Source organism: Cetorhinus maximus, chromosome 5, assembly GCF_964194155.1.
Source record: "Cetorhinus maximus chromosome 5, sCetMax3.hap1.1, whole genome shotgun sequence".
NCBI lineage: Eukaryota > Metazoa > Chordata > Chondrichthyes > Lamniformes > Cetorhinidae > Cetorhinus > Cetorhinus maximus.
The window spans coordinates 57,285,989-57,310,918 of record NC_135883.1 but is presented as its reverse complement, the minus strand read 5'-3'; the positions used below and the strand labels follow the sequence as shown (position 1 = coordinate 57,310,918).

The 24,930-nt window shown below is 41.8% G+C and overlaps 1 protein-coding gene across 2 annotated transcripts in view; it reads right to left on the bottom strand.

Annotated features, from left to right (window-relative positions):
- Positions 1-24,930, bottom strand: part of LOC144680659 (uncharacterized) — a 256,221-nt gene that overhangs the window by 22,929 nt on the left and 208,362 nt on the right. For both annotated transcript variants that reach the window (XM_078541891.1, XM_078541890.1), the window contains exon 4: positions 15,352-15,384. In XM_078541891.1, the coding sequence (XP_078398017.1) occupies positions 15,352-15,384 (33 nt within the window). The remainder of the gene's footprint in view (positions 1-15,351; positions 15,385-24,930) is intronic.

The following is a 24,930-nucleotide window of genomic DNA, read 5'->3' as shown; positions in this document are numbered from 1 at the left end:
TCACATTGAGGTTTTGCCCTAAATGCAAATACCACTTACCAACACACCCATGATATTGCCCGAGGATTAAAACTGCTCATTCTCAAGAGGTTCCTTTGATCTTTCTATTCATTTTCAAACAAAAGAGTTGCATTACAATTCTTGTTAAAACGGCTTAATTGTGGTCTAGCTTTGCCAACCTCATGACACATTAAACATTTGAGGATAAAATCAAGAAGCAGCAATACAGCGGAAAAAACTCTATTAGATTTTTCTCCCCCAACAAGGATTGGGAGAAGAAGATCAAAGTGATCACATCAAAAACTTTCGCTTAAGTAGGTCGATCAAATTGGAATATTAACGGCACTTTACGTTGTAACAATAAGATGCAAGTCTTCGAAGACTTTTGTATGTCACATTTTCTTAACCCATTTGGCTTATATCTCTATCACGAGGCTAAAAAATAAATGAAAACTTCAAGCCCATATTTTCAGTTCATTATAGTATTCTGTGGTTTTGCACAACTCTTATATTCTAATTTATAAGGCAATGTCAAGGTGTATTCCCTTGAAGGGGAAAGGTAGGACAGCTAAATACAGAGTGCTCTGGATGATGAGAGATATACAGGTAAAGATGAAAAGGAAGAAGTGTGCGTATGACAGATGTCAGGTAGAAAATACAATGGAGAATTAGGCTGAATATAGAAGGGCCAGAGGGGAGGTGAAGAAACTAATAAGAAAAGCAAGCAGAGAGCATGAGAAGAGGCTGACAATGAACAAAAATGGAAATCCCAAGGTCTTCTATAAGCATGTAAATAATAAAAAGGCAGTTAAAGAAAGAGTACGTCTGATTAGGGACAAAAACGGGGACTTGCATGTGGAGGCAGGAGAAGTAGCAGAGGTGTTGAGTGAGTAGTTTGCATCTGTCTTACCAGGCCGAGGTGAGAGGAGGAGGCCTGCTGCAATGTTCCAATGAAGCCCAACGCAAACTGGAGGAACAGCACCTCATCTTCCGACTAGGCACTTTACAGCCTTCTGGACTGAATATTGAGTTCAACAACTTTGGATCATGAACTCTCTCCTCCATCCCCACCCCCTTTCCGATCCCCCTTTTTCTAATAATTTATATATATTTTTCCTTTCCCACCTATTTCCATTATTTTTAAATGTATTTCCATCCATTGTTTTATCTCTACCTTTTAGCCTATTTTGATCCCTTCCCCCCAACCCATCCCCACTAGGGCTATCTGTACTTGCTTGTCCTGCTTTCTACCCTTAATGTCACCATTAGCACATTCCTCAGCTAATATCACTACCGTCAACACCTCTTTGTCCTTTTGTCTATGACATCTTTTGGCAATCTCCACCTATCACTGGGCCTCTATCCAGCTCTACCTGTCCCACCCCACCTTAAACCAGCTTATATTTCACCTCTCTTCTATTTTTCCTTAGTTCTGGTGAAGAGTCATACAGACTCGAAACGTTAACTGTGTTCCTCTCCGCAGATGCTGTCAGACCTGCTGAGTTTTTCCAGGTATTTTTGTTTTTGTTTTGAGAGGAGGAGCTAACTGGTACACTAGAAGAACTTACAATTGAGAGGAAGGATACGTTAGAAAGGCTATCTTTACTTAAAATAGATGAGGTACCAGGACCTGATGAGATGCATCCAAGGGTACTGAGGGAAGTGAGAGTGGTTATTGCAGAGGCACTAGTGATAATCTTCCAGTCTTCCTTAGACACAGGGGGGGTGGGGGTTGGTGGTTGGGGGGGGTGGGGGGGGTGGTGGGGGGGGGGGTTGCCAGAGGACTGGAGAATTGCGAATGTTACACCCTTGTTCAAAAAGGAATGCAAGGATAAAGTTGGCAACTACAGACCAGTCAGTTTTACCTCAGTGGTAGGGAAACTTCTGGAAACAAGGGTACGGGATAAAATCAATAGTCACTTAGACAAGTGCAGGATAATTAAGGAAAGCCAGCATGGATTAATTAAGGAGAAATCATGTTTAACTAACTTGTCTTTTGAGGAGGTAACAGAGAAGGTTGATAAAGGAAACGCTGTTGGTGTGCTGTATATGGATTTTCAAAAGGCATTTGATACAGTGCCACACAACAGACTTGTGAGCAAAATTCTAAGTCATGGAATAAAAGGGAAAGTAGGCACTTGAATAAGAAATTGGCTGAGTGACAGGAAACCAAGTTGTTGTTTTACAGATTGGAGGAAGGTTTGTAGTGGAGTTCCTCAGGGGTCAGTGTTGGGACCCTTGTTCTTCCTGATATATATTAATGACCTAGACTATGGTGTGCAGGGCATGCTTTCAAAATTTGCAGATGATACGAAGATTGGAAATGTTGTCAACTGTGATGGGGATAATCTTGAACTTCAAAAGGACATCGACGTGTTGGTAGATTGGGCAGACAAGTGGTAGATGAAGTTTAATGCAGAGAAGTGTGAGGTGATTCATTTTTGCATAAAAAAATATGGTCAGACAGTGTAAAAGGAGGTGCAGGACCAGACAGACCTCGGTGTATACGTACATAGGTCATTGAAGATGGCAGGGCATGCTGAGAGAGATGTTAATAAAGCATATAGTACCTTAGGCTTTATTAATAGGGGCATTGAGTACAAGAGTAAGGAGGTCATGTTGAACTTGTATAAGACACCAGTTAGGTCTCATCTGTGGTACTACGTCCAGTTCTGGGTGCCATACTTGAGAAAGGATGTGAAGGCTTTGGAGAGAGTACAGAAGAAATTCACAAGAATGATTCCAGCGATAAAGAACTGTAGTTATGAGAGTTGATTGGAGAGGTTGGGACTCTTTTCCTTGGAGAAAAGGAGGCTGAGAGGAACCTTGATAGAGGTATTCAAGATCCCGAGGGGTATGAACAAGGTAAATTGTGAGAAACTGTTCCCACTCAAGAGAACATCAAAAACTGTAGGGCACAGATTTAAAATAATTAGCAAAAGGAGTAAATGTGATGTGAGGAAAATTTTTTTCACCCAGAGGGTGGCTGGAGTCTGGGACAAACTACCTGAAAGGGTGGAGGAGGCAGGTTCAATCGAGGTATTCAAAAGGGAATTGGATTGTTACCTGAAAAGAGAGAATATGCAAGGTTATGGGGATAAGGTGGGGGAGTGAAGCTAGGTGGAATGCTCTTTCAGAGAGCCAGTGCAGACTCAATGGACCAAATGGCCTCCTTCTGCATTGTAAAGATACTGTGATATATCTAGTGCAACAGGAAATTTTGAGAAAGTCACTGCGACTGGTTTACAAATTGAGATGTGACAACAGAAAAACTCTGGGTGTAGGGAAAACACAGCAAACAAAAAGCACAGAGATTTAGTCACTTCAACTCAGAAGTTTGCAACTTTTTCACAACACACAGAAGTTGAAATATGAAAAGTAAATGGCTTTCCCTTAATGCACAAACATTAAATCCTATTGAATCCAAAAGCAGCATGTTAGTTACTGTAAAACTGATTACTCATGATTAGGAATCAGTTTATATTAACTTAGATATTGATGCAGGTGGATACATAATGTGTCTGATGAATTTTGACATTTACTGATCCATTCTTTCCTGAAGGCAAATTAAAACATTGTTCATATTTACATCAGCCTCACAATTTGATATTTTTGGTGGTATAACAAAGGCTTGGCTCGCAGATTCCTCAGCAAAGACTGAGGTGACAGGATAGCATTGGGAAACTCTGGCAAAAAATAAATCTGCATTCCAGTGTTAAGCTTTAGCAGCAGTTCCACAGCTGTCCAAAAGAGAGCTTGACTTTTACTGTAGCTATTGTTTCTGAGCTAAGAGTAATTATAGCTCCTGCTCCCCTTAATTTCAAGCCTTACTTGGATCAGCGGCAAACATCAACTGATCTGTCAGTGGAAACTTGTTATGGATCAAGAGACCGCTACTTAATTTCATGCTTTGTTATTGAACAATAACTGAATAATCAAATACTTCTTGTACTACAAATCTGATGTCAAAATATTGCAGGAATTGCTTTGAGATGAATGGTGACTTCAACATACTAGACAGCTGTTTGCACTGATGGCATTTTTCATTAGGTGTGATTAGCTGAAACAATTCATCAAAAGTTAATACGTATTCTTCTGCCTAGTCACTGTATACTATTTCTACCATTTTTTCTATGATTTGTATAATGTGCCAGGGTTCTTCCTGTCTAATCACGGAAGCATTTTAGTCGTAGTACAAGATAACCTCATTTATCTCAACGCCACAGTAGAACTGTGTCTGTCAACAGTGGATAGCTTCCAGCTTAAATTATTGTTAACTTTAAAGATTTTATTCTGTACCTTTTCCTGATTGCCCTTTGGAGGAATGGTGAGCTGGAGGTCAGTAGTGGGTGCAATTAACTCTGAAGATTTTGAGAATATTCTGTTTTCTTTATCCTCACGAGATTGGAAACTCTTACGACCCTTTTTTTGGGAAGGAAAAGCATTTTTTTCACGATATTTATAATGTGTCCTGCTGCTTTATTCTAAATTACCTCAATTCTGCTAGTGCTGATTCTTCAGAAGGTTTGATTAATTAGTTTCTCTGTGCTGGCCCTTTAGAGTCTTGGGTTCTCTTTAGCTCTTGATTTACTTGGCTAATATTTACTTCTTGCTGTCTGTTTTGTCCCTCCAGATTTTTCTACTTGACTGCTGAAGATACCGACTAATCCTGCAGGGCGACAACCCAAGGGACAACTTATTCACACTGTTACTAACAGATGAAATTAACTGTCACCACATGCAGTGAATGTGGACTTGGTTAAAGCATTCAGAAAATAAATGTATAGAGACTTCGTTTAATCTCAATTAGGGAGATATGAGCTGGTAATCACGACAGGAGAGAGCTGCCAATGGTATTTGCAGGAACAGGAACTGAAATGATGTGGGAAGCTGACTGGGTTTTTTTGCCAGTTCCTTATATTTTCTGCTTCTATCTAATTTCAGCAGGAAGTAGTGTGATGATATTCAATTGTACTGACTAAATCTTTTTAGTTGCGCTTTATTTAACTTTAATCATCGTCACCATCACATATTGGTCATTATAACTGGAGAATGGAAAATGTAACTTCTATATATAATTACTTTTGCATAAACACATGGGAATATATAACAAAGAACAGCCCCAAAATCTAATCTGGGAATAATTCTGTAAGTCCTTTTATTTCCGATAGAAATCAGTGGGGAGTAACTCTGCAGCTGTTACTGTGATGATGTCACCAGCTTGTAGGAACCATCTCTGAGTCAGCAAACAAGCTGGAGCTATCTCAACAATAACACTATTTCAGAGAATTGGGATAAGATTGTAAATTAAGCCTAAATATTAGCTCCCTCAATCGCTCAGGTGCATAAACCAATGTGTAACTGAGACATACAGACCAAGAACCAGTTTCGATTCCTGGTCTGTGCTGAGGTAACTGCTCTCATCCAGGGTGCTGGTACAAAAGAATTCTGGGCTAGGCTAGATTCCTGATCACAATCCAACAATCACTGCTGCAAACTCATGCCCATGGATTTTAGGTGAGAACAGAATCAGACTCTGATGCCTGAACAGTTAAATAGCCTGTTAAGGCTCGCATCAACAAGATGGAGTGATAGAGGAAAACTAGCAACGATGGAACAACACCACAGGAAGGAGAAAGCACTTTCAGGAGAGGGGAAAATTGAGAGAAAAAAAAATGATAAGGAAAACCTATTAGAAGTTTAACAATCTTGTATCATATTCATAAACACTTTTAATAAACATCGACTCTAACAGTATTTCATTGGGAAGATTGCTCCTGGGCTGACAGTTTCCTACCGCAAAGAGTCCTTTGTAACTCGATTCTTGGCTATCCAATAACATAGATTTCACATTGTAGACTGAACTGGCTCCCACCATGTTCTGGATTCTGCCCTCTTACTATTGAATGATTTTGCTGCTTTACTCTTGCTTTCAATGACTGCTGAACCGCACTCATCCTTAAGAACTTCTCCATCACTCTTTATTGGACTGGGTTGATCTGATTTCTCAAGCTAGTACCACTCTTAACCTGTACTCTTCACTTCTTTATGCATGTTCTTCAGACCAGCTCTCTAGTTTGCACTGGTTCACAGATTTACCTTTTATCCTTCTTTGGATCTCTGTGCTTCACTTTTTTTTAATCTTAGGGTTTTGCTCCTGCTAATTACTTCTCTGCTTGAATTCCAGAACTGCTAGCACTGGAGGATAGTATGCACTTTCACTAGACTCCTTGGTTAACCTCTGCTGGATCTTGGTCAGCTCTCCACTCCTCCTTGGGGCTCTGTTTCCGATAGACAATCTTCAGCATTGTGTCCTCTGATACTTCCTCCCTTGAACAACTTCTGGATTCAACCCGTCCACAATTTTCTCCAAACCTGGACACGGGCACACCAATGCACTCTCTATGCAAGTCAATTTCAGCCCACCAAAGCACCTTACACTTGAACTTTAGACTCTCTCATGTTGAGGTAAAAACTGAATAGCATTGGGCTGCCAGCATGAACAACTTTCATTATGTGGTGCCTTTAATGTAGAGAAATGTCCCAAAGCACTTCACAGAGGCTTAACAAGACCAAAATGGGTTTTGAACCGAAAGGAGAGATATTAGGAGGGGTAACTAAAAGCTTGGTCAAAGAGAAGGATTTAAGGAGGTTTCTAAAGGAGAAAAGAGAGGTGGAGAGGAGGAGAAGTTTTGGGAGCCAGTTCCAGAGCTTAAAGCCAGGATGGCTGAAAGTGCAGCCATCGATCACAGAGCAAAAGAAGTGGAGGACAGGAAAGAGCTGGAGCTGGAGAGGTGCATAGTTCTTAGAGTGCAGTGGGTCTGCTAACAGTGTTTAATATTTGCAAATGTAGGTATGCTGCCTCCAAAGGAATCCTTGAAAAGCACCTCTCGAGGTTAGATGCCCTAGAGGCACAATTCCAGAGCACTTCCAGCAATGTTTAGCTCAACCCCTTCTACTAATTAATATCACACTGCACACAGCCAAAGCTCATGCATTATGGCACCAATTTAATCAAAAGCTACTCTTAGGTCATGGCTATTTATGTAAGAATATTATTGCACGTCAGCTAAAATGTACCCTGAATCTGGTGCAGGTCTCACAGAGATCATTATATCCAAAAATATGTTCTCTAAATAATGCTGAACACGTTCCTTCAGAAACAATATATATTCCAAGGTAATCAGCTGGAACAAGGTATTGATGTGATGAACACAGGTTTTTCTGTCTATTGAATGGTTCAGTTTCTCGTTCAATTGACTCAGTGAACATTGCACAGATACAAAAATGTATTCGCTGCACCGAAGGAAGAGGAAAGTAGCACAGATTTAGGCTTGTTGATGTGTCACATGAGGACACTTCATTCAACTGGTCTGTTGTAAAGAAAAAAAACAGCCATTCTGTAGCAGTGTCAACACTATGGAAGTGGTCTGCAGTGAGGCCCCTTGTCTTATATCAAAAATCTAAAACACCTAATTCATTTCCACCAGAAAAAAGGGCAAAAGAGCACTAGTGCCTTATGTTACAGCAAAGGCCACATCACAAAGAGAAAGATTTCTCTATTAATAAGGCAATGACAAAACAAGGTACAACAAAAGCTGTGTTGTATCACTGTTACAGTAACAATCAAGGCCCAAGGAAAAACATATGAATTGCTGGAAAGGTACAGCAGGTCACCCAGCATCTTATAGAGAAGATTAAGTCACCATTTCAGGTGTGACTTTTCATCATAACTTTGCCATCAGGTCATGTACAAAAGCACAAATCTCTCTTTGACCTGCTGTGTACTTGCTGAACTTTCTGATTTTTATATCCGTTTGTAGCAGTTGTGGTGTCTTCTTTCATTTTTGCCTTCGTTATGGACAGGAGGGGTTTAACTTAAGCAGCACTGATTTCTCCTCTCGCCACCTGTCCGTAAAAAGAAAGATGTTTTGATTTTGGTTTGCGTCCCCTTTTATAAGTGGTGGCATATTTCCCAACCCCTCAGTTTTGGTGTGATCCAATTCTTAGTAATAACCCCACAGCAAACTCGAGATAGGACGAACTCAAAGAATTATTTTATTTGCACACACTCAAACACAGGAGGAGGGAGGCAACTTTGCCTCCTTTGCACTCATACCGTAAAAGAGGGGTAGAGAAAAGAAAGATTTACAGCGAAAAGATCACAGAGAAAAGAATTATTGTTTCACATGCCTCGAGAGTCCAGAATCAAAATCCAATGAGGTAATCCTTCACAGAGGTCGGCAGGTTGAAAACCAATGCTGCATAATTCACTTTTCCAGTGGAGTTGACTTCACACAAGAAAATAGGCATGCAGAGATGAATCAGTCTTATAGATGCTGATACAGAAGTTCTAGTAGAAACAGTGTAGATGGAGACAAGTATTTAAACTGGGCAGAGCCCCTTTTCTGTTCTGTTGCTGGTAGATGTTAAGATGGCAGATTGATTTTTGCAGTTCCACAAGACAGTATTCCTGGTTCCACAAGCTAGGTCCATCACATGACTTCCACCTCTCCACTTTGGCTTTGACAAAAGGTGTGAATTCTTTTGTCTGGGTCACTGAGATTGTTAAATGTTCCAACCATTAAGACTTGAAAGGAAGCAGACGAATAGATTGGCCAACCTGGCTTACGAAATCCAGATGGCTTTTGTGTAGTTCTCTTTAAATTTGGTCTCAGCAGCTCACAGGAGGTTGTTAGTGTCTCTTCATAAGAACATACAAAATAGGAGCAGAAATAGGAGGCCATTCAGCCCCTTGAGCCTACTCCGCCATTCAAAAAGATGATGGCTGATCTGTTTGTGGTTCAAAATCCAAATTCCCATCTACCACCAATAATCTTTGATTCTCTTGCCTAACAAGAAACTATCTGCCTCTACCTTAAAAATATTCAATGACCCCACCCTCATCGGTTTCTGAGGCAGAGAGTTCCAAAGTCGCACAACCCTCAGAGAGAAGTTTTTTTTTTCCTCATCTCTGTCCTAAAAGGGTGACACCTAATTTTAAAACAGTGCCCCCTAGTTCTGGACTCACCCACAAGAGGAAACATCCTTTCCAGGTCCATCTTGTCAAGACTGTTCAGGATCTTATATACTTCAATCAAGTCACTGCTCACTCTTCTAAACTCCAGTGGAAACAAGTCCAGTTTGTCCAACCTTTCCTCATAAGCCAACCTGCTCATTCCAGGTATCAACTTAGTAAACCTCCTCTGAACTGCCTCTAACGCACTTATATCCTCCATTAAATAAGGAGACCAAAACTGCACACAGTATTCGAGGTGTGGTCTCACCAATACCCTGTATAACTGAAGCATAACATGTTTACTTTTATGTCCAATTCCTCTCTAATAAATGATAGCATTCTTAGCCTTCTTTAGTATTTGCCGTACCTGCATACTAACTTTTTGTGACTCATGCACTAGAACACCTGGATCCCTCTGCACCTCGGAATTCTGCAGTCGTTCTCTGTTTAAGTAAAACTCTGCTTTTTTATTTTTCCTGCCAAAGTGAACAACTTCACATTATCCCACATTATACTCCATTTGCCAGATTTTTGCTCAATTACTCAACTTAGCTATGTCTGTCCACAACCTCCTTATGTCCTCTTCACAACATACTTTCCTACCTACCTTTGTGTCATCTGCAAATTTAGCTACCATGCCTTCACTCCCCTCATCTAAGTCATTGATATAAATTGTAAAAAGTTGAGGCCCCAGCAAAGACCTCTGCAGGACTCCACTCGTCTCATCCTGCCTATCAGAAAAAGGCGCATTTATGCATATTCCCTGTTTTCTGCCAACCTACCAATCTTCTGTCCATGCCAAAATGTTACCCCTACACCAAGAGCTTTTATTTTCTGCAATAACCTTTGATGTGGCATCTTATTAAATGCCTTCTGGAAATCCAAGTAAAGCACGTTACAGGCTCCCCTTTATCCAAGGCGCATGTTATTCCTTCAAATAATCAGAATCACAGTGCAGAAGAAGCCCTTCGGCCCATCAAGTCTGCACCGACACATGAGAAACACCTGATCTACCTACCTAATCCCACTTACCAGCACTTGGCCCATAGCCTTGAATGTTGTGATGTGCCAAGTGCTCATCCAGGTACTTTTTAAAGGATGTAAAGAACTCCAATAAATAGGTTAAGCATGATTTCCCTTTCACAATATCATGCTGACTCTTCCCGATTACCTTAAGTATTTCTTAGTGTTCAGCTATAACCTCCTTAATGGCCGATTCTAACATCTTCCCCACAACAGGCGTCAAACTAACTGGCCTATTTCCTATTTTCTGCCTCCCTCCCTTTTTGTATAGAGGAGTTATATTTACTGCTTTCCAGTCCGATGGAACCTTTCAAGAATCTAGGGAATTTTGAAAAATTAACACAAAGGCATCTACCACCTTATTAGCCACCTCTTCTAAGACCCCGGGATGAAGTCTATCAGGATTCAGAGACATGTCAATCCGCAGCTCCATCAGTTTGCTCAGTACTGTTTCTATTGTGATTGCAATTTCACTTTTTCCTCGCTCCCCTCCACCTCCTGATTTACAGCTGTTACTGGAATTTTTTTTGTATCTTCTATAGTGAAGATAGAAGCAAAATATTTGTTCATTTCATTTGCCATTTCTTTATTATCTACTATTAACTGCCCATTCTCACTCTCTAGAGAGCCAACACTCACCTTACCTACTCTTATCCTTTTTAAATACCTGTAGAAACCCTTGCTATCTGTTATTACAGTTCTAGCTAGCTTCCTCTCATACACTAATTTCTTTCTCCTCGTTAACCTTTTCGTCATTCTCTGTCATTCTTTATATTCTGACCAATAATCTGACCTGCCACTCGACTTTGCACAGTTATATGCTTTTCCCTTAAGTTTGATGCTTTCCTTAACTTCTTTCGTTAACCACAGGTGGTGGGTCCTCCCCTTAGAATTTTTCTTTATGGGAGGGATATACTGGTTCTGAGTATTCTGAAATCTCCCCTTAAAATGTCTGCCACTGCTTCTCTATTGATCTATCCCTTAGCCTAGTATCCCAGTTCACTTCAGATACTGAGATAACATGGTGCAACTTTCTGCAATACTGCCAGATAGCTCCTTTAGTTCAAGGATCACAGACAGACATAGCTTCAGCCACTTTAAAAGGTCGTCCACTTCATAAAATTTTAGAAATTAACCATGAGGATATCTATATATTAGTCCCCTGACACCCCAGACTTACGAAAACTGTTTTAAAGAGATGCAGAGAACTAGCAGGCAACTTATGACTGAAGCAGCCATGAAAAACTTGCTCTGCAGTTGTACTATCATGGCAGCTTCACACTGCAACAGACACAATGAGGCATTTTTGTTTTCAGCACATTGGCAATAATCGGGCAGGGCAGATTACCCGCCCACTTTGGAATCAGTCTGACTTTGAAAATCTGAAATATTCCATAGAGGGCAGATGATTCACTCTGCTAGATGACTACCCATGCAGTGAAAGCAAATATTTACCCCAGGAGTGAAGATTTCCTCTCTACATTGGGTGGAGAATTATAAAATTACTCGATATAAATGCACCCATGATCCCATCATGCCCAGTGCACAGAAAAAAATTCCTGACATCTGGCACAGCAAATAGCCAGGTAGGTCCGTTTGCTAGGTGGCTGGAGTGTGATTCAGAATATTGCCAACAGCATGGGTTCGATTCCCATTCCAGCTGAGGTAAATTTGGGACTTGTGTCTTTGCCCTCTAGGCAATGACAAACAGGTAGTGACAAAAACTGCCCAGAAAACAGCTCAGGATGAAGCATCAGCAAACAATGAGCCAAGGGGCTGCAGTCAGAAACAGTACACATGACATGGCATCTTAGTACATATTAAAGCCATCATTGGTACTATGACTATTTACTGAATGAGAATACCGCTCTACTTCTAACACTACTGGCACTTACATTGCACTTTCAATACAGCAAACCATCTGAAGGAAATTCATGGGAAATGGGGAATGGCAATTGAACTCAAAGCAGAAGCTGGAATAAGAGTTTGGAAAAGTGATGAGAAAAAAGGTTAAAATTTAATTTCTGAGGGAGCTTTTGAAAGTAAGGAGAGTTATAGTATGGTGGATGGGAATTCCAGGCTGCAAGTGCATGATGGTTGAAGACTGGGACTCTGGCATGAATGTTGGAGCAGAGGTATACAAGAATACACAAAAGATTATTTATGGAGTTAATAGAGTGGTGACTGTGAGCTGAGACATAACATTAAGGAAACGTTAAAGATGTTTCAAGAGCAAGGCTATGGAGAGTATGACAAAAATAAAACATTTTTATTTCCAGTATGCCCTGATACTAACTGCTTTATTTCTGTTACAGCACATCTGGGATTAAAAATCAGGGTTATACACAGAAAATGGCCCATACTGTCTTCATAAACTATTAGCTTATTTTTTCCATCACCAACACCTCCTTAAACGCTCTCTTCAGGCCTCTCCACTGTTATATCCATAAAGTGTAAGGAGCTCATAGATTTCTTTGTCACTAAGATTGAGATCATTCATTCAGTTGACTCTGCTACATCTCCCTCTTTGTTGTATGGACAAGGCCCCAAACCTCTCCCCAGATTGCTCTTGTCCTAACCCTGAACCTGTATATTTTCTTAGCCTATCTTCCATTTCCCCATGTTCATGAGGCCCACCTCTTACTTCCGTAACCTCCATTCCCACTAAACTGTTAATGACTGAACTTCACTTTCTGGTTCCCATGTTAGCAGGCATTGTAAATGCCTCCTTTTTTGCTGTAACGCCCCTTCCAATACTGTCGTCATCGTACTCCACTCCTTAAACAACAAAGTACACTCAGCTTTGCAACAACAACTTACATTTATATAGCATCGCTAACATTGTAAAATGTCCCTAGGTGCTTCACCGGTGATTATCAAACAAATTTTGACACGGAGCCACATAAGGGGATATTAGTACAGTTAGTACAGGTGGCCAAAAGCTTGATCAAAGAGGTAGGTTTTAAGGAGTGTCTTAAAGAAGGAGAGAGAGAGAGAGTTAGAGAGGTGATAAGTTATGGGAGGAATTTGAGAGCTTAGGGCCTTGGCAGTTGATAACGCAGCCGCCAATGGAGTGAGGAAAACTGGAGATGCATATCAGACCACAATTGAAGAAATGCAGAGATCTTGGAGGGTTGCAGGACTGGAGATGGCTGTAGAGATAGGGACAGGTGAATGGAGGGATTTGAAAACAAGGATCAGAATTCCAAAATTGAGGTACTGCCAAATCAGAAGTCAATGTAGATCAGCAAGCACAGGGATGATAGGTGAATAGGTATTAGTGTGAATTAGGTTATGGGCAGCAGGGTTTTGGATGAGCTCAAGTTTATGAATGGTGCAAGGTGGGAGGCCAGCCAGGAGAGCTGGATGAGGCTTTTAGCATATGAGCTGAGCAGGGTTGGAGATGGATGACATTAGAGGTGGATGTAGGCGTTCTTGGTCATGGAAAGGATATGAGATCAGCACAGGGTCAAAAGGACCTCAAGGTTGCAAACAGCCTGGTTCAGCCTCAGGCAGTGGCCAAGAAGGGTACAGGGTTGATGGTTAGGGAACAAAATGGGTGACCAGAGTGCATCATCCCTCCTTGATCTCTCTGCAGTTGTTGACAAGGTTGATCACACAATGCTCCTTCAGTAATTCTCTTGTTTAGCTTAGTGGGACAGCCCTTGCTTAGTTCCACTCTTACTTATCTATTCATAATCAGTCCATCTCCAGCAATGGCTCTCTTCCCACCTTTGCAGCATTATCTCCTGAGTTCCCCAGGGATCTATCTTTGAATCCTCCCCTTCTTCCTCATCTGCGTGCTGCCTCTTGGCGACATCATCCCCAGCACATGGGATCAGATTTCTTATGTACATTGATGACACCCGACTCCACCTCTCCAGCATCTGAACACTTCACTGTATCTACTTAAAAATCTCCAAAAATGTAACAGAAAAATGGTAAATGAGGATCTGGAATTTGTTATTCACAAGAGAAGCAAGAGACGCAGTGGGAAATGGTGAGAGATCAAATGTGATAGGTGAGTGAGACTCAGAAAGGGACAGGATATGGGTAGTGAAGTTCTGGATGAGTTGGATAGCTGGGTGCAGCTGGGGAGGTCAGCATCAAAGAAAACAAGCCTGTGGGTGTTGTAGACATGGATAAGGGTTTTAGCAATAAGTGGGAAGGAGAGATGAAGGCAATGTAATGTGGGTAGATTTAGGCAATCTCAATAATTGACATGAAGTTAGATACGCACCTCAGGATTGAAAAGGCACCCAAAGCTGCATGCAGCTGTTGGGATCAACCTAAATGAACGGCCAGGAAAAGCAATTGAGTTTCTGGCAACAGCCAAAAAGAATAACTTCGGTTTTTGTCAATATTATACTCCACTGCCTGCTGTCAGTATGATTTAATTTATGGCTATAATTTGTGAAATGATAATTATATCACATGAACGCATCCACCAGCCCACAAAACACAGAGGAAATAAAAAGCTGAGCTCTGAACAGAATATATGGCCAGTAGCTGTGATATATCATCATTCTACCTCTCTTGGGTCTGACCAGCAAATGTCTTAAGGTCAAATTTCAGGCCATCCTAAACCACCCTGTACTCTGGCTGTATAAAAAGATGCTCTACAATAAGATATCACTAAGATATGCACTAAGATATCATATTGATGCAGCTTGAATCAAAACTATGGAAATTGATATTTGAAAATAGTGTTTTCAAGATTTTAATTACTTGTGCTTTCTTTCATTTGGATAGATTATAAAGTCCAACCAAAATAAATAACACAAACTTTGTAAGACCCAATAACTTTCCTGTTTGTCATTTGAATCATTCAAAGTGAAATAATATGAATTGACATACTGACTGCTTTCAGAGTATTATTAAGATGTAATGATTAATATGGTTTCAAATGGTTTGATTATACTTCACGAGCAAATTAATGTATGGTGTACTTTTTACCGCCGCCCCTTTGCATTCTAATTCCATTTTAGGAATGAGGTTGTGATAGGGCTTCAACAAACCTTCCTCAGTTCCTGAGTGAATAAACATATCGTATGACATATTCTAATCCAAGCAGGCCTTTATTACATATTTGGAAATTTTTCATGCTAGTAAACCTGGACTGATGCCAATGAGAGAAAGCTTATGGTGTCGTATAAAAGAATGTCCTCCCTCAAAGATGAAGAACAAAGGTTTTTTTTTAATTAGCCAGTTCTCTAGTCAAAAGACACTCAATAATAAACTTTCCAGTTTCTGACAAAACACAGTAATCAGCCCAAACCCGAAAAAGTGATGGAAATTCGATCACTCACCTTCTGGCTCACCACACAAGTTACACTGTGATTCTAAAACAAAAAGATGAAAAGAAACACCCATTACTATTTCAATTCTTCACATTAGGAATTAACAGTATACAATGCATTCAAATAGCAACGAGTAAGCAAAGTTCACTTATTTTTTTTATTATTTAAACAGGAAAACACATGTTTGGTTACAACAGGATTTATCACTACTATATCTTAGAAAGCAATACTGCCACGAGATTGTAGGTTCTCCCATTTTCATTCAATTCTGGGCAGAAATGAATGTTTAATTGTTTTTATTCACTCAGAAATATTTTGGGGATTTACTACATTTCGCAGCTAAGCACGCCACCTTCATAAATCCTCAACCTAATTAACACATAAGTATTTGTATACCTATACATTTATTTCAACTGATGCAAAGTTTATTTCAAAGTTTAATTGAGAGAAGGTGCATCATAAAGAAAATAAGTACTGGCATGGTGTTATGATTTAGATTTATGATTATAGGTTTCTGGATACTAATGACATCAAGGGATATGGGGATAGTGGGAAAAATGAAGTAAGAGGTAGGTGATCAGCCATGATCTGTTTGAATGGCAGAGCAGGCTCGACAAGCTGAATGGCCTCCTCCTAATTCTATGTTCCTATGACTGCTGCACTAAATAAGATGGTTATGTTTTAAACTGTCTCCTTTAATTCAAGGTAAAATGGAGTAGTCTGGAGATGCGGGACGTGATCTCCTACCATATGGCAATGTTAATTGTATTACCTTGGATGTTTGAAAGTAATACATGGTACATCTTTAAGTCATTTTCATTTTTGAGGACTCTGGCAAGATGAATTTATTATTCCACTTGTGTGACACTGGAATTCTATTTTTATTAAATGGTTCAAAGCATAACAATGAAAATACTTTGAACTAAATATGCAAGATAGTGATGGTGAACTAAACTAGGCACATTACAAATGTTATTTGTAAATTGTTATGATCATCAAAATTACAGCACGGAAGGAGGCCAATTGTCCCATTGTGCCTCACCTGGCTCTTTGAAAGAGCTATCTGATTAGCTCCACTGCCCTGCTCTCTCCCTAAGGCCCTGCAATATTTTTTCTTTTCAAGTATTTATTCAATTTCCTTGGAAAATCACCATTGCGTCTGCTTTCACAAAATTTTCAGGCATGCATTCCGGATTCAGTATATTCCAGATCTTAGCAAGTTGCCAAGTAAAAAGATTTCTCCTCACCAGCCCTCTTGATTCTTTTAACAATTACCTTGAACCTCGGTCCTTGGTATTGGCAGCGGAAACTGGTATTCCCTAACAAACCTATCAAAACCATTCATGGGCAGAATTTTCCACCCGTCAGGGGAGAAGTTCAGGAGCGGACACGTGCAGGCGCGCCTCTGATCGGCGCCCCCGATTGGGAGCACGCTGCCATTTTACGTGAGCGGGCCAATTAAGGCCCGCCCAGTGTGACGTCCGCCAGGAAGCGCTATGCATGTGCGCGTAAGAGAGCAGTCATCTCCCTGAGGCTAAGTGCTGCCTCATAGAGATCGGTGCCAAATTCAAAAATGTTATAAATAGAAAAAAAAAATTTCCCTGACATGTCCCCTCATGTGACGCTGTCACATGAGTTGGGACATGTCCATCACTTTTAAACTTTTATTAATTTTTTAAAAACCTACATGAAACCTCATCCTGCCCGTGGATGAGGTTTCATGCTTTCTCTGAAGCCCGCCAGGGCTCCCGGCCTGCCCGCCAACCTTAAAGTTGGACAAGCAGGTCCTTTAACGAGGTCAATTACTTTTAAAATGGCCTCAATTGGCCATTGACAGGTCGGCGGGTGCACAGCTGATTTGGCTGCGCCCCCACCGACCTGAAAATTGAAATGACATGGGGTGACATCAGGAGTTCCGCCCGACGTCATCCCACGTCATTTTACGCATCGGCATGCGGGATGTCCCCCGCACACTGACCAGGAAATCCTGCCCATAATTCCGAATGCCTTGATTAAATCTCAACTTCTTTCATCTCTTGGCTCTGGTACCATTCTAGTAAACCTCTCAAAGGCCTTCACACCCTTCTGATGGTGCAGCGTCCACAATTAGACACAATACTTCAGCTGAGGCCTAATAAGTGTTTTATAAAGGTTTAGCTTAATTTCTTTGCTTTTATACTCTTTATAAAGCCAAGGATTCCATATGCTTTTTAACAGCCTTATCAACTTTCCCTGCCACATTATAATATGCGAACCCTGAGATCTCTCAGTTCCTGCATCTGTTTTAATACTGTACTATATAGTTTAGATTTTCTCTGCTCATTCTCTCTTCTAAAATGTATTTCACATTTCTGTGCCACGTGTTTGCCCATTTCAGCAGTCTATGTCTTCCCGAGATTTGCTACAATCCTACTCACTAACTGAATTTCCAAGTTTATTTGAAATTTGAAATTTTGCTGCATCTCCCCAAGTCCAGTCATTACTCTTTATCAAAAGAGCAATGGTACTAATACCAACCCCTTGGAAAACACCACTGCATACTTCGCTCCAGTTGACAGAAAGCTGTTCACAGCTACTCCCTGCTTGCTGTCCCTGAGCCATTTTTAAAATTCATGTTGCCACTGTCTCTTTAATCCCAAGGAGTTTATTTTTGCTAACAAGTTTATTGTATGATACTTTTGAAAGTGCACATGTACAACATCAACTACACTACCTTTATCAACCCTCTTTGTTATTTCATCAAAGTGCTCAATCAAGGTTGTCAGATACAACTTGCCTTTAGCTGAAGTATTGTATCCAATTGTGGACACTGCACCATCAGAAGGGTGTGGAGGCCTTTGAGAGGTTTACTAGAATGGGACCAGAGCCAAGAGATGAAAGAAGTTGAGATTTAATCAAGGCATTCTGAATTATGGGCAGGATTTCCCGGTCAGCACGCGGGGGGGCGGGACCAGTGATGACGTTGGTTGTCATTGATTGACTCAAGTTCTACAAGTGACAATTAATTTTGGCCTGACATTAGGTTGACCAGCGTTCAGTTATCATGTTTAACCCTCTCACATTTCTTTGAACAGGGTGTAATATTTGCAGTCATCTGGTACCACTCCTGTATCTAAGGAAGGTTGAAAAATTGCAGCAAGTGGGTGCATTATTTCCACCATTAATTCTCTCAGCATCCAAGGATGAATCCCATCTGGAAATGTTCCTACTTTGAATACACCCTTTGCCTCCCCTTTGTCTCTTTTTATCCTATCCAATTTTTTAAAAATTCATTCATGGGATGTGGGCTTCACTGGCTGGGCCAGCATTTATTGCTCAACCTGAGTTGCCCTTGAGAAGGCGGTGGTGAGCTGCCTTCTTGAACCATTGCAGTCCATGTGGTGTAGGTACCCCACAGTGCTGTTAGGAAGGGAGTTCCAGGATTTTGACCCACCGACAGTGAAGGAACGGTGATATATTTCCAACTCAGGATGGTGAGTGACTTGGAGGGGAACTTCCAAGTGGTGGTGTTCGCATCTATCTGTTGCCCTTGTCCTTCTAGATGGTAGTGGTCGTGGGTTTTCTTTGCCCTCCCCTCTTTTACCATGACATTGGGAATATCATCTGACTTAGTGAAGACAGATGAAAATTACTCACTTAGTACCTCTATCTCCACAAAAACTTAATCTTTTAGATCTCTAAACAGTCCCATCATTCCTTTGGCTATCTTTTTACTCTTTATGATCATAATTTTAACATTCAGGCCGATTCAGTGGGTGAAGCTCGCAGTGGATCAGAAACTTAGAAGTTGCTGGAGTGGACTTTGCCACAGATTTTTAACTCAAGCCATGGCATTTTCCGACCAATCAAAGCAGGTGTGTGTGATGGCAACCTGTGCCTGACAGTCAAAGGGACCCTTGCAGGGGTCAGACAGGGGGCATTATAGAACTCTCAAGACAAAGAGAGCAAATATACTGGATTACATAGAATAATTAGCACAGAAACAGGCTATTCGGCTCAACCAGTCCATGCCAGTGTTTATACTCCAATTGAACTCTGCCCATCTTTCTCATTCAATTCAACCATCATAACCATCTATTCCTTTCTCCCTCATACCTTCTCTACCTACCCCTTAAATGCATCTATACTATTTGTTTCAACCACTTCCTGTGGTAACGAGTTCCACATTCTCACCACTCTTTGAGTGAAGAAGTTTCTCCTGAACTCCCTAATGGATTTCTTGGTGACTGTCTTACATTGATGGTCTTTAGTTATGCTCTTCTCCAAAACAGGAAACATTCTTTCTGCGTCCACTCTATCATAACCTTTCATAATTTTAAGGACCTCTATTATGTCACCCTTCTTTTTCAAGAGATAAGAGACCCAAGCCTGTAATCCTTTCCTGATATATATACCCAAGCATTTCCAGTGTCATCCTTGTAAATCTTCTCAGCATTCACTCCAGCATCTGTTTATCCTTTTAATAATATGGTGACCAGAACTACACGCAGTATTCTAAGTGTGGTCTAACCAAGGTTCAATGCATGTTTAGCACAGCTTCCCTACTTTTCAATTCTATACCTCGAGAAATAAAGCATTGGGGATTGAGAAATGGTGGAATTAAATGTCATACAGCTAAATGACACACAACATTCACTTATGTTGAATTGATATCACCACTAACTAAAACATGATCACCTACATAATGAAGACTTTGAATCTTTCTTCCTAAGTGTTGTAATAGTTTTAATTCATGCCATTCATCTCCCACAGTTCTCCAGGCATGATGCAGGAGGTGATGCAGGAGGACGCCAAGGAATCCTTAGAAGAAGTTGCGCACTCTGAGCGAGCACCATCACAAGACTTCTGCACACCTTCCACTACCCCAGAAATACACACTTCAGTGAGGTCTTCAAGGCTGGTAGCTATGCTAACACATGGTGAGCCACATAATAAGTGAGCAGGAACAGGTGATGGAGACAGCAGTGGGAAATTCCAAGGGGACGCAGGATCCTTTGAACTCTGCTGTGCTGGGGAAGGGGTTGTCCTCAAAAGGAACTATTCTATAGCAGCAGCAGCAGATGTGTAAGTTCTGCCTGCGTTTCCAGAGACAGTGCACACCCTTGGGGAGAGATGTGGAAGTGTCATGGTTTCTCAGGTCTTTGTTCAAAAGAAAATTGGATGAACACTTGAAAAGAAAATATTTTGCAGAGCCAAGGGGAAAGAGTAGGGCACTGGGACTAATTAGCTCTTTCAAAGAGTGGCTCTGGCCTGATGGGCCAATTGGTCTCCGTCTGTGCTGCATGATTCTATGGGCGGAATCGTCCCAGATTTGCACCAATTGCGGAAGCAGGCGGGAAAAACAACATTTTACCCATTGGCCGCAATGGTGACTTCACACGCCGTATCATCTGAATCCTGCCGCATTAATTATGCATCCCTGGGAAACACGCCGTTTCGATGACCTCCAGCTTTTGGTTGGGGGGGGTGGGGGGCTGTGTTGGGCTTTTGGAGATCTGCAGCAGCCTCTGGGGTTCTGTGTCAGCTTTCCTGAAGCCACCTATCAACATTTCGGAAGAGTGTCCTGCAGTCAGTGTCGCGGTGAAGCAGTCTGGGAAGAGTGTCCTGCAGTCAGCATCGTGGTGAAGCAGTCTGGGAAGAGTATCCATCAGTCAGCATCGTGGTGAAGCAGTCTGGGAAGAGTGTCCTGCAGTCAGTTCTTAGTGAAAATAACAAGAGTGACATCACAAGACAGTGCGAGAGAGAGGCGGAGAGATCAGAACCAGTGCGAGTGTGGGGAAGCTTCAACAAGTTATATCAGCACAAAGCTGAGAGCTGATTGGAGAGTAGTGGGTAAGTGTTTTTCTCCAGTTTTTTCTCCAGTTTAAAATGGATTAAGCTAAGGAAAGGTAAGAGTTCTAGTTTTTATTTAAAGTACATAAATAATTTAATGCTTTTTTACTGTTTTTAACTTAAAGGGTTTTTTTCAACTGGATGCATGGCAGGGCAGCTCATGTACCACCTGCAATTTGTGGGAAGGCCTAGATGCTCCTTGCGCTCTGACCAACCATGTGTGCAGGAAGTGCCACCAGCTGCAGCTACTTGAGCTCCGAGTTTCGGAGCTCGAGCAGCAGCTGGAGGCACTGAGGTGCATCCGCGACACTGAGAGTTTCATGGATATCACGTTTAGACGTGGTCACCCCACAGCTTATGGAAGTGCAGACAGTGGGGAAATAGGTGACCATCAGTCAGAAGAAAGGTGTCTGGCAGGTAGTCAGGAAATCCCCAGGGTGCATCTCACTCGGGAACTGTTTTTCTGTGTTGTAAAATGGTGAGAGTGATGGTTCCTGTGGGGAGTGCAGCCGCGCTCATGGCACTGAGAGTAGCTCAGCTGCACAGCGGGGGAGGAAAAAGAGGGGAAGAGCAATAGTGATAGGAGACTCAATTGCAAGGGGAACAGACAGACGTTTCTGTGGCTGTAGACGTGACTCCAGGATGGTATGTTGCCTCCCTAGTGCCAGGGTCAAGGATGTCAATGAACAGCTGCAGGGCATTCTAAAGGGGGAGGGCAAACAGACAGAGATCGTGGCACATATTGGTACCAACGACATAGGTAGAAAGAGGGGTGAGGTCCTGCAAGCAGAATTTAGGGAGCTAGGAAGCAGATTAAAAAACAGGACCTCAAAGGTAGTCATCTCTGGATTACTTCCGGTGCCACGCACCAACGAGTTTAGAAATAGGTGGTTAGTCCAGCTGAATGCATAGCTGGAGAGACGGTTCAGGAGGGAGGGCTTTAGATTTCTGGGACATTGGGACCGTCCCTGGGGACGGTAGAACCTGTACAAGGCAGATGGTTTGCACCTGAACCAGAATGGGACCAACATCCTTGCAGGGAGGTTTGCTAGTGCTGTTGGGGAAGGTTTAAACTAACTTGGCAGGGGGATGGGATCCTGAAAGGAGGTTCAGCAGCGGGGAGATGCACAGCCAAAATTAGAAGGGAGAGCAAGTGAGTCTGGGAGGCATAGAAATTATAGGCCAGTTAAGGCACAAGGGAGTTTGGCAAGGTTGAATGGTATTTATTTTAATGCAAGGAGTCTGACGAATAAGGCAGATGCGGGCACAAATTAACGCATGGAAGTATGATTTCATTGCTTATTATCTGATTTTAAGAAGATCAGATATGATCTGGCCAGAGTGGACTGGGAGCAACTACTTTTAGGTAAATCTGCATCAGAGCAGTGGGACTCCTTCAAGAAGGAAATAGGGGGAGTACAGGGCCAACATATTCCAGTAACGACATGGTTGAGAGAGGGGCAGCTCAATATTCCAGGATATAGGGCTTTCAGGTGAGACAGGGAAGGAGGTAATATAGGAATCAGTTACAGCAGTAAGGAGGGATGACATCTTAGAAGGCTTCTCAAATGAAGCCAAATGGGTAGAACTGAAAAACAAAAAAGGAGCAATCACATTGCTGGGAGTGTACTATAGGCCCCCAAACAGTCAGAGAGAAATAGAAGAGCAAATATGTAGGCACATTTCAGGGAAGTGTAAAAATAATATGGTAGTAATAGTGGGGGATTTCAACTTCCACAACATTAACTGGGTTAGTTATAGTGTGATAGGTTTAGAGGGAGTGGAATTCTTAAAATGCAAGCAGGAGAGCTTTTTAAGCCAGTATGTAGAAGGTCCTACAAGAGAGGTCCTGGACTTAATTTTAGGGAATGAAGCCGGCAAGTGGTAGAGGTATCAGTGGGGGAGCATTTTGCAGATAGTGATCATAACTCCATTAGTTTCAAGGTTGTTATGCAAAAAGACAAGGATGGGCCAGTAATCAGTGTTCTAAATTGGGGGAAGGCCAATTTTAATAAGATCAGATATGATCTGGCCAGAGTGGACTGGGAGCAGCTACTTTTAGGTAAATCTGCATCAGAGCAGTGGGACTCATTCAAGAAGGAAATAGGGAGAGTACAGAGCCAACATATTCCAGTAAAGACAAAGGGTGAGACCAACAAATCTAGGGAACCCTGGATGCTGAGGGATATACAAGATTGGATAAAGAGGAAAAGGGATGCTTATGGCAGATACCGAGGGCTCAAAACAGCGGAAGCCCTAGAGGAGTACAGAATGTGTAGGGGAGAACTTAAAAAGGAAATTCGGAGAGCAAAGAGGGGGTATGAGAAAACATTGGCAGGTAAAATAAAGGAAAATTCAAAGTTATTTTACAAGTACATTAAGAGTAAGAGGATAAATAGGGAAAGAGTAGGGCCCACTAAGGACCATAGTGGTAATTTGTGTGTGGAATCCGAAGACGTAGGTAGGGTTCTAAATGAATACTTTGTGTCAGTGTCCACAAGTGAGAGGGACAAGGTGAGTATGGAAATCAGGCAGAAGGACTGTGATATAATTTAAAGAAATTAGCATAGAAAGGGAGGAGGTTCTAAGTGGTCTGGCAGGCTTAAAAGTAGATAAATCTCCAGGCCCAGATGAAATGTATCCCAGGCTGTTGAGTGAGGCATGGAAGGAGATAGCAGGGGCGCTGGCAATAATTTTCAATATCTCTCTGGCCACGAGAGGTGCCGGAGGACTGGAGGACAGCCAATGTGGTACCGTTATTCAAGACGGGAGGAAGGAATAAACGAGGGAATTATAGGCCAGTCATTTTAACCTCAGTGGTGGAGAAACTATTGGAAGCATTTCTGAGGGACAGAATTAATCTACACTTGGAGAGGCAGGGATGAACCAAGGACAGTCAGCATGGTTTTGTTAAGGGGAGGTCATGTCTGACCAATTTGATTGAATTTTTCGAAGAGGTGACCAGGTGTGTAGATGAGAGGAATGCATTTGACGTAGTCTACTAGAACTTCAGCAAAGCTTTTGATAAGGTCCCGCAATGGAGACTGATAATGAAGGTAAGATCCCATGGGAATCAAGGCAATTTGGCAAATTGGATCCAGAATTGGCTGAGTGGCAGGAAGCAGAGGGTGATGGTCGAGGGGTGTTTTTGTGATTGGATGCCTGTGTCCAGTGGGGTTCCAGAGGGATTGGTGTTGGGTCCCTTGCTGTTTGTGGTATATATAAACGATTTAGACTTGAATGTAGGAGGGTTGATCAGTAAGCTCACGGATGATGCAAAAATTGGTGGGGTGGTAAATAGTGAGGATAGCCTTAGATTATAGGAGGATATAGACGGGCTGGTCAGATGGGCTGATCAGTGGCAAATGGAATTTAATCCGGATAAGTGTGAGGTGATGCACTTGGGCCGGACAAACAAGGCACGGGAATACACGATGAATGGTAGGACCCTGGGAAGTACCGAGGAGCAGAGGAGCCTTGGTGTGCATGTCCACCGGTCCCTTAAGGTAGCGGGACAGGTAGATAAGGTGGTTAAGTAGGCATATGGGATACTTGCCTTTATTAGCTGAGGCATAGAACATAAGAGTAGGGAGGTTACACTGGAAATATATAAAATGCTGGTTAGGCCACAGGCAGAGTATAGCATGCAGTTCTGGAATCCGCATTATAGGAAGGATGTGATTGCATGAGAGAGAGTGCAGAGGAGATTTACCATGATGTTGCCTGGGCTGGAGAGTTTTAGTTATGAGGAGAGAT